This window comes from Ips typographus, linkage group LG16 (assembly GCF_016097725.1).
Source record: "Ips typographus isolate SLU linkage group LG16, UJ_Ityp_2.0, whole genome shotgun sequence".
NCBI lineage: Eukaryota > Metazoa > Arthropoda > Insecta > Coleoptera > Curculionidae > Ips > Ips typographus.
In genome coordinates this window covers 5,834,627-5,845,557 of record NC_138437.1, presented here as the reverse complement: position 1 = coordinate 5,845,557, position 10,931 = coordinate 5,834,627, and the positions used below count along the sequence as shown (strand labels likewise).

Here is a 10,931-nt window from a genome sequence, read left to right as displayed (position 1 = left end):
ATAAAGTGTTCTCGGTAATAAATAATAGTTGTTGGAATCCAAAGTTCCAGTTCGTTGAGCAGGATGAATCAACAGAAGCGTCGGTGTCTTCGGTCTGCGTAATATCTCGGTAATGACCGTCGACGCCGAAAGGGTTACATGACAAACAACATAGGGGCGGAAGTAAAAATAACCTTCAATATGCAAATTCATACGTAGTTATTCACCCATTTACACACCCCAATTTTGCAAAAGCACTCTTTTGAATTATTATATATACTGCGCCACTTTTCTCCCACTTATACTTCAAAACTTATGTTGGAGGATAAATTTACATATCTTTCTAATTTGTCAGTTGGGTCGAGTTGGCAACCAAATAAAGTGTAGGAACTACTTTCCGCCAACATATAAAGAAAGAGCAATTAACAGAGCGTTTGGAATATCCTTATTTGAGCAAGAATACACTTAAGCGGTCGGGTGCAGAGTATGCAAACTAACAAGTTAATTGAGTTTTGAAGTTGGCAACGTAACGAAATAATAAGTGTAAAGTGAATTGTTTCGGAAAGTGTCACTTGAAGTTGCGTCAGGCCTCCTGGCGTCAGCTAATAACTTTGTACGACGGTCAATTCATCTTTGAAAACTGTTGTCTCGACTCGACACGCTCAATTTTAATGTCACCGACTGGGCTGAACAAGAGAAAACAGAAGAGCTAACACGTGATTCATATTGTTATTGTTCCTTGACGAACGCGTCCCACAGGGACCAATATCAATAAACTTATTGAAATACTTTTTAGGAGGATAACAAGGGGGAAAATATAAAATAAAAACTCCAATTTGTATATCTGTGGACTTTAAGGGCCGGCCAAATCGACCCCTTGTCAATCCGCTTTCCACAAAATCCTGACCAATATACTTACCCTTCAAAAGGAAATGGAATATTGGATTAATTTCGAAACAAATCTTTTTTTGCTTTATTGGAAAGGTAAACACAAACCAATTCAATTTGCTTGGTATCACAACCACCGATGTAATTTGATTTTCTTCTATCATAGCAATTTTAAGGCGGACTTCCATCAAACACCAACTCCAAAATTTAATTACAGCTAATGGAAACAAAACTGTTCCCATTTTACAAAATCAAACTCAATTTATAGAATATTGTACGTGCAGCCTGCTTTTATGTAAAACAACCTCGTCCGGCAAATTGGATTTTATTAACGGAGTCGATTTAATTTCCCCATGAAAACTGCAAATGCGAAACGAAAATATGGATGAGAGATAAAATATAATAATAAATAATTTTCAATTTAAACGCAGATTTCAGTTTGGGTAACCGTGTACACTATTAAAAGGATAATACCATAGTACAGAAAGCCAGTTAGGTTCGAACGAATTATTCCAGTAATTTAAGTATAATCAAACGATAAATTTGTTTAAATGCTAACCAGCGCGTTATGAAATCAAAGGCCGTATAAATAGAATTGCAGCTCTTTTAAAACCCTTTTAATTCCCTAGTGTCGATGAAATTTTTGTCTTTTGCTGACACATTTACTTTTTCAATTCAACTACAACCTCTGAAACAAAGAACTCTGACTGAGAAGAATTAATAGGAAACCTTAAGACCATATAAGTCTTCTTTGGCCGCGCCAACTAAAAGTCGTAAATTATGAACAAAGAATCTCTAAGTTGGGCAAAACAAAACGACTTTCTCGTTTAATTCCCCATAAAAGCATAAAGCGAAGAAGAAAGGGGATTAAATATTTTATCCCGGCTGCATGGGTATTAAAATCGACTGTCATTAATGCGACAAATTGTCACCTAAATTGTACTGTGTCTCTTTGTTAGCGGAAAATTTTTAATTTTTACTTTGCACCAGCTCAACGACCGCATTCGCAGGGCGGACAAAATTAAAAGAAATTATATTTAAATTACGACACCACGGTGCCGCAATATTGTCTCATGATTTTTTTGTTTAAGATGTTGTTAAAACGTAATAATAAAAAAGTGTTTTTTTGGGTTCCTTGGGTCCCAAATAGTGGGAAGCGGCCATTGGGAGCTCTCGGAAAATTGGAATAAGCTCAGGAAAATGGCACTTTTCAAGTTTTTGTCCAAATTTGCCCTATATTTTAGCGAGGAGAAGTAACTTTCGGTGTTTTGGTCAATGTGACGTTCTAGGAGGGCGAGAAGAAGCTAACCCAAGATTTCGGGTGGGTTTTCTAACCCATTCTTTTTTCACACAGTTATTCGAGATTCTTTTAAGATAACTTAATATGTAATTTTATTTTTTGACCGAGAAAAGGCCGGAGGAATAAACGAGATATGTCAATAGTAAATAGAAAAAAAAATTCCCGAGACCAATGGGACTGGCTAGAATATCCAAAACTTTCGTAAATTCAGCTAAAAACATGCACATACGATTTATATTGATTTTTGTTATAACAAATTGCGATTTTGCCAATTTTGTAGAGTCCTTATTTCTCCTTTTGTTGATGTAAACTAATAGTTACTGAAAATAGCAACATCGAATTTTGTTCTAGCAAAAATTCTAAAATCGGTAAAATCGTCTATATTTTTAGCTAAATTTACGATAGTTTTTGATTTTTAGTCAAGCCCATTAGTGTCGAGCAATTCTTTTCTATTCAATATGGATCTTTTTTCGTTTTTTTTATCCAGGCCCGATCAAAAAATAAACATTTAAAAAAAATTCGATAAAATCCTTCAAATAGGTAAAAATTGGCTTAAAATAACCTAATTTAAGTAGATTATGGGTTAGGTAACCCAACCAAAATCATGGGTTGGCTTCTTTTGAGGTCCTCTGACGATGTAAACATAGCAGGAAGGAACAAAAATGCACAAAACAAGGGACAAAAGTGGTTGTTGCATATGGCGTCCGTAAATTTCCAGTTGGCACTGTCAGATCAGTGGAAGTGATGTGAGTCAAAAATTAGAATTTTTTTATTTTTTTTAGTTTTTTATAAACTGCTAGATTTAAAACAAAACGGAATAGATGATACAAAGTGATTTTCAATGGTTCTAACCCAAGCCACAGCTGCTTAGCTCTAAGAGTTTCATAGAAATTGGAAAAACTCTGAAACACTTTGATGCCTTATAAAGCTTTGAATATCTTTTGTTTTCAGTACCCTCTTACTACTTAACGTAGGTTTGCAAATAACCCAGCTGCATCCGAAAAAATGACAAAAATAAATAATAAATGTAACTACTAATACTATGTACTGTAATACTATAAAATGTCTTGACAAGAGTTTCAACCCTCGTGATTTCCGTTATATCTTTAATAGTAAAAATGACTTTATTACTCGCTCAACTACGGTCTTAACAGGTGTTCCCATTCAACCTGCTCTGGTTTGTTGAGTTAGAGCACTTTTTTACCACGGGGATTACGCTAGAGCGAGTCTATTAGTCAAATAAGGAGCTATTTGCTACCAAATAACAACACAACTTCGTTAGTTCAATCCAGTTTCTCTGTTTTATATTGCCAAGCACCCTTTGTGTTCCCTGAATAGAATTAAGTTTTTGAATGTTTCATTTCTTACTTGACGACGTTTAGGTCAAATGTTATAATGCAACTGAATTAAACGATTGTAGCAATTAAATTTTGAAGGGGCCTAGTTTTGCTTTTGTTATAGTTGGAACAAGAAAGAGTATCGGAAAGAATGTGGTTACAGAACCGGCTTTACGTGATGTAAATATGTTAGAATATGTATTTACATAATTATTGAGTCATAGAAACATTTTGCAGATGCAAACATGGAGTTCTTCATTCTATACATTTATGGGTTTATTTGCCAGGGAATTTATTGGTGTCTTATACTAGTGGTCTTTAATCAAATTATTACTTCAGCAGAATGATCTTTGGCTTGTTTTTTCCATAGCCAATATTGTCCAATGTTTTAGTGTTTTTTTCAAATCAATAGCATCTATACTAGCTCTCAACATGAAGACAATTTCTGTATGCCTAAATGTTAATGAAAACTTTGCTAAAAACTACAATATTTCCAAAAGACTTTCGAGGTCTTGCAAAAATGTCTAAGTATTTTTGAAAACCTCCCAAAAATTTCCAGAAACCTCCTCTAGTGTTTTAAACCTTCCAAAGATTTTCTAAAGCTTCTAGAATAATTTGGAAATGCCAGAGGGTAGTGAAAACTAAATTTGACAGAAACAACCCTACCAAACATCAAAGATTTCAGCTATATAAACCTGACAACAACTCTTGTTGATGAATTGATTGAAACAATCTCCTGCTAGTTACGTCCACATATGCAGGACAATGGTTAGTCCAGACACAATCTACGAAAAATGCTTTTATCATTTTTGATCATCCTGTACATCGTTGACAATTAATTAAGCACTCTTTACAAACGTATACTTAGTAGTAATTTTCAACAGAACTCTGAAACCTCAACCCAAAAATCACATGTTAAATAAACCATATCCATACTGCCCATTTAATTTACAGCAATAACGAAGCAAAAAAAACACACTGCTCTTTCATTACAACGGACAAGTTTAATGTATCTTATTTCCTCAGTAATATAGCGATATAGCACGTGAAGTTCGTTAATAACGTGTACATTTTTACCTGAAGCAAACCCTTTAGGGGGATTCCGAAACATTAAGTAATGTCCTTTGCAATTGAGCTATAGTTAGTTCGTGAAATATTATACCTAATTAAAGAAAAAATCAACGTAAATGGAATGGACATGCATTTAAATTACTTTATGCAACCGAATATATTGTGTTGGTTTTGTTGGAAGGCCAGCGTGAAAAGGTAACAAGGGACATTTATGGCCTGGGTAAGCGCTGAAAACAATAATTCACCCCAGGCATAGCAGGTAGAATTAAGTTTAGAAAGTGGTAAACTCCCTACTGGTGAAAGAACCATTTTTACGACTCACAGCTGAACATTACAATCATCCCTTATCTTATATTGTGTATTTATTTAACGATCTAGGAGTTAATGCTCTGTAGCGCCCAATTATACTTACAAAGTAACATGAAATGCCCTTTGAAGGACACCAAGTTAAGTTATTCTGCTACATCAAAATTACAATTTTTATGAGCTCCATAATATGAAGGTTGAAACTCATACTCCTTTAGCAAGTTTTCCATTAAACTAAATGTAGCATAATGGCCAGGCAATTATAGTATTATGTGGAAAACAAATGGAAATCACTAGAAAACTGCCGACGAAAATTGCAACATCGGCCCAAACAGCAACGTTATGCAAATAATAGCGAGAACACAAAGGCCACTATTAACCAAAACGGCATTCAGGACATTTTTCTTTTGCTGATAAGCATCTGGTGTTTTAATTGAGTCCGTGTTTGTAATAAGTCATGTTGGCCTGCACTCTAATTAGGTAATTATTTTTCCATTTTTGTTTCGATCACTTAGATTTTATTTACTCCCAGGGATCGTGACATGATCGCAAAAATTTGAATGTGTAAATATAAAGTGATATATAGATTTTAAAATTTGGGTTAAATGAACATATTTTGAATAAATAAAACTACTAGGATGAAATGACGAAATAATGTTGCTTAAATTTATACCTTCTGCTAAGAAAATGTTTATGGTTTTCACGAAAATTTACACTGAAATCAAATGTTAATATTAATGAATACACCAGAAGCATGTTTGAGAATCAACATTGTCTTTTAAATTTTTTTTAAAGCTTTAATATGGATTTAAATAATCTAGTAATACTGTAAATCTTATACATAACATAAATTTTATGTGGATAATCCAATTTGGACACCGGATATCAGTGTCTTAAAATTCTGTAGCGCTTTCCACATTTAACTGACCCTGTATCACTAAAGATAAACAAAATCCTCATACATGCCATTTGGCTTACCCTGTATAGTTACATTTAACTAATACCCTCTACATCACTTTCATCGTCGGAAATTACGATTACTACATCCTTTTGTGGTTCATCTTCATCAGAGATTACTATGCTCTCTATCTCGTCAGTTTGGGTTGCCACACTTCTTAGAGTGGGTCTGTAGATACAAATTCTCCCATAAGAATCTGAAAATAATATACATTTTAACAAACTTAATTTAAGATTTATAATCAAAACTGCTGTTTTTTCTCAAAATTGTCTTACATTAGTTTTACATTTCTTTAAAACTACAAAAACGTTTCTTTACACAGCAAAGGACATATTTATCCTTTTTCTAACAAATAGAATTGAAAAGTTTCTTACTTGAAGGCCTTGCTAATCGTTGGTGAAAACCTCTCTTTAATGATTGAGCGATGGGTATTAAAGCTGGTAGATCCATGCTTTCCTCTAAAATCAGTAAGATTATTTGAAATGCATCTACAGAAGAAACCAAAAGACTAAAAGCAGTTTTTAGTTTTAGTAGCATAAATGATCAACCCTATCCCTTTTTAATACACATAAACAAAATAAGGTTAATTGCTTACTCAAAACATGACAATATCTTACGTATTGAGCTTTGATGATGGGCAGGAAGTTGTAAGTAAGGATTCTCACTGATGGGCACTGAAACAAAACAAATTTACACTTTTTTTGTCAAAAATATCAATTTACTTACATATTGAATCCTCTGGTGTTGTCACAACCTCGTTAGTTGCTAATATACGTAAAAAAATTCTTAATAATTGACACACAATATGTAACAACTTACGTTGAGATTGACTGGGCTCTCCTGTAGCTCCTAAATGAGAAAATATTATTACATATTTACACATTTTCAGTGTATACCGTACCTTGTAATTGGGCTGGGTCAGGAACAGGAGTTTGCCTACCTACACTGCTTAATAATTGCGTACACAAATTCTCGTCAATTGGTGAAAGGGGTAATGAAACATTACAAGTTTGGACTGGTGGTGGGGTTGGTGTTGTTGCAGAAATTATTCCTCCATTTGGGTCACTATTCGAGGCTGTCAAAATTTTAAGTCTATGATATTTGTATGTATAGTAGAATAAGTTCGGTCTAGAAATTAAACGTAGAATTTGTTCCAAAAGGCCACCAGGAAAAAGTCACTTGGTAACCGGTTTCGGCACAATTGTCATCATAAAGAACAATTAAAAAAGATTTTTAAAAGTCAGAATATACAACATAAAACGGCTAACAAACTAAAATGTATACATACCATGTATATTGCCACATTACCATTTATTGTATTTAAGAAAAATAGGGATGTGTAAAGAAAAAGCAGTAGAAATTAATTAAAATGATGGTTTCAATAAATTTAATGGTTATGATGTTCTCAAAATAGTGTGCTTAAGCACTTACATTATATCTTCTACTAACCTTTACTTACATAAATTTCCTGTAATAACAGAAAAAAATGTGACTTTCCAAAAATCAGTGTAATTTTTCTTTCCACTGTTCTATTTATTTTTTTTAAACTTAGCGAGATAATAGAAAAATATCGAAATCGCAAAAAGTTACTTACTTGGTATTGGATGACTAGAATTTTCTTCGTTTTCTCCTTGTTGTGTACTTGATTTTGGAGGAGACATGATTTCCTGAAATAACATGTACCTATATGACATTCGAAGTGGAGTTTTCTTGAATTTGTTGTTGTTTTTCATGTCCTACTTAATAAACTAATATAAATAAGGAAATTCTACTTAGTCAACCTGATTGTTAATTTTTAGCATCATTTTAATTTTTGCAATATTTTAATAAAAGTGTTATTGATAGCCTTTGACATCATATGGCCCCCTAGCGTCATTTATGATTTTTGAAAATTATCACAAATGGTGATAGACAATATTTACACTTGTAAATAAGTGGGTGTACAAGCTTGACATAGGAGAACAGAACTTATATTTTTGTAAATACCCCAAGAACAAACAAAATAATGTTAAAATTTATTTGTTAAAAAAAAAATATAAAAAAGCTGCGGGCTAACAGTAGGACCGGAGAAAAATGATTTGAAAGATTAGAAATTTAAATTTTTTTTTATCAAAAACAGTTAAAGAATTTTATGATAATTTATGTATAATTAACTAGAAAAATACTCATCCAAAAATAAAAATCAACAGGTTCGAGGGTTTTTCTGAAAAAACTGTTCTTTATTTTAAGCATTTAATATACTTTTGCCGAATACTTCGAGCTCTGATTGAATTCAATTTAATCAATGGGAGTTAGAAATAAAACGGTTAAAATTGAAAGGAGGATTTTCATGTGTGGCAACATTACTACCCGTTCGGCCATTCCCAGAAAGCGTAATCATTTTAAATTGCATGCAGTGCTCTAGTAATATGATTTTATAGCAACGTGGAGCAGGAATATTGGCAGTAAGCTCTGGGTGACTGAGTCCTGTCGGTGGGATTATGTGTAAGAGCAAGGGGCGTCAGGAAACGATATAGTTAGCGACAATTCGCATTCCCCCAAACAAAGCGGTTACCCTTTTTGGGGCCGCGCGAGACATAACTGCCACCGGCATGGTTTACATAAAAATGCATAAAATATATATAGATCGGATTTGTAGCCACGGAGGCTGTTAAGTTTATGTCAGGATTTCACTTTGGGGTATTTGTGAAAGATGTTTCAGGGGCTCAAAGCTTAGAATTGAAAAAATGCAAACGTGGAAGGCTCCGACAATAAGGCGAGGTAATAATCCCCCTTAGTGGAGTTCTTTTGAAGTGGACAGGGTTGGTCAGTAAGTCCGGCTAGCTGTCAGAAACAATAATAAGCTGAATCGCTGAGCTGGCAGTAATACAGTTCTGACCCGCATGTTTGATCTCAATTACGTGTTGAATTGCCTTTCGAAATGACAATATTCACCCGCACCGCTTTCAAATCGACTTCTTTATTCTTGTACATGCGTTACGCAACTACGCCCTAAATAAAAGGGGTAGAAGATTTTATATGGGTTTCTACCACGCGTGGATGATGGATGCGATTGGGATGGCTGTCAAATTGCCGTTGATTCTCCTTGGCGTGTCGAATCTTCTCATTCCGCAACCGGAAATCTGATTAATTGATTTTCTAAGTTACCCTATCGAGTGTGTGTGCGCGAATCAATTACGTAACTGCACCCCCTAAATAGACAAGCCACACAGAAAAACCTTCCATAAAGAGCATCCAACAAAGGAGCTCACTATTTTAATAAAAGCTGCTAGCTTATTAAAACTGGAACTTCACTAATTAAGTTTCGCGGAATATATATGCAACATAGCGTAGAACAAAGGCTTATTAGCAGCTGCATGAAAGAAGGTCTGATGTACGAAATTTTACTAAATGCTTTTTACCAAACGAAACAAAAGCCATAGCCAACAGGAATTGTACAATCAATAATTAATTAAAATTCCTTTACAAAAAAAACCTCCAGGTGCCGGCAATAAAAATCTAATAACAATATAAAGCTGAAGTTGGAGGAAAAATAATGTGATCACCCCCCAAAGGCCTTCAGTGCCTTTATTAAGTGAACTTTATTGAGTTACACGAATAATCATATTAATGAACTCGCTCTTGCTTGAACGGATTCTTTCGCTGTTTTTCAATACAGGGGCATATCATTCTTAATTCAACCCTAACAATAAACCGATCTCTTTAAATTTCACTTTGAGACTTAAAAGTGAAAATTTCCTGTAATGTAATAAACTTTGTACTCAACTAACAAGACAGTTGTCTTTACAAATATTGCTCTCTAACTCTACTCATGCAAATTATTTTCAGGTTACCATTTACTTAAGAAAACCTATTAATTAATCGTAACTTACTTGATTTTTAAATAAAAAACACTCTAACTTTGCACAGCGTAAGTAAAAACTGTGTTTCCACTTTAAGAGTTGGCAACAAATTAGTGTCCTTGCAAATAAGCATAGGTCTTATCAAAGCAAAATTACATACTCACAAAATAGACAGTCAATGCAAGTTAATGTTTGATTTTATTGTTTATTCTTTCATTAGCCTAATCACTTTAATGTTGTTTATAATGATTATCCGAGTTTTGAATCACCTTTGCATAAAATATTTCAATGTTCAAGTACTCTATACTACCAGTACTATATGAGTATTTTGTATATGAATATAAAAGCAATGAAATATACTTTAAGATATTTGAAATCCCTATTTTTAACACAGTTTCTCTAAATTATTACATTTTAAAGTCAGTTATTGATTGAATTTTTATACAGGGTGATGTTACTGAATACGTATTACATATTTATAAAGTATATAGATAATACAAAGGTAAATAAATAAGGTTAGGAAATCATGTGAAATAAAGCTATGGTTTTTGACAAACACTAGATAACTAAAAAGAAATCTTAGCAGTTAGCTGCGGTCAAAATAAAGCGGTTTAGCCATATTTGCCTTAATCCAAAAGTTGATAATTACAGAGCTACTTCTGGAGACTCTTTTAGACTGAGATTAACGTACTTTTAGTATTTGAAAACTTTTTCTTATTTCCTAAGCAAAAATAACAGGCAAATACGCCTTTATACTCAAAAGTGATTTACCATTACCGAGAAAAATTAGACAAATTGCTTGAACCGTATGTGGCCCCCTCGATCAATGTAAAAATCGTTGGCAGATATGAATACCCAATCTCGGAAAACCCCCTGATACCTAATTTCATAATTTTAAATGGTTTGGTATAAAAGCTATAATTAAAAATTGATTTTTAAATTTTAACTTTGCCGCCCTGTAGCTCTGTAATTATCAACTTTTGGATTAAGGCAAATATGGCTAAATCGCTATATTTTGACCCCAGTTAAGTGCGGCAGAGCGTTGTAAAGACCTTTCAGGGACACCCTGTATAACATGTTTAATATGACTTTAACAATTTATATAGCTTAGGGTAATATTTTGTAGTTTTAAACAATTATGGGACATATATTACCTATTTTGGTCAGAAGCGTTTGCGGAAAAAGGAGGATCAAATTTTTCGTTTAATAAAGTTTGACGCGAAATGCAATCCATGAGGGATGGAAGGCAT

General features: G+C 33.5%; 1 protein-coding gene across 1 annotated transcript; it reads right to left on the bottom strand.

The window, feature by feature from the left end:
- Nucleotides 1-5,583: 5,583 nt before the first annotated feature.
- LOC145739051 (uncharacterized) lies at nucleotides 5,584-9,765 on the bottom strand. Its single transcript, XM_081994369.1, has 9 exons — nucleotides 9,712-9,765; nucleotides 7,434-7,506; nucleotides 6,741-6,914; nucleotides 6,659-6,688; nucleotides 6,566-6,604; nucleotides 6,457-6,513; nucleotides 6,214-6,297; nucleotides 5,873-6,035; nucleotides 5,584-5,818 (listed from the first exon to the last, which is right to left on the bottom strand). The coding sequence occupies exons 2-8, from the start codon at nucleotides 7,498-7,500 to the stop codon at nucleotides 5,875-5,877; spliced, it is 612 nt and encodes a 203-aa protein (XP_081850495.1). The 5' UTR covers nucleotides 7,501-7,506; nucleotides 9,712-9,765; the 3' UTR covers nucleotides 5,584-5,818; nucleotides 5,873-5,874.
- Nucleotides 9,766-10,931: the final 1,166 nt, after the last annotated feature.

Excerpts from the sequence above, each read along its gene's own strand:
- LOC145739051 (XM_081994369.1), bottom strand. The coding sequence starts at position 7,500 with ATGTCTCCTCCAAAATCAAGTACACAACAAGGAGAAAACGAAGAAAAT. Across the intron at positions 6,915-7,433 it reads TTCTAGTCATCCAATACCAA|CCTCGAATAGTGACCCAAAT; the intron begins GTAAGTAACTTT and ends AAATTTTGACAG. Across the intron at positions 6,298-6,456 it reads CCATCATCAAAGCTCAATAC|AGGAAAGCATGGATCTACCA; the intron begins GTAAGATATTGT and ends TACTGATTTTAG.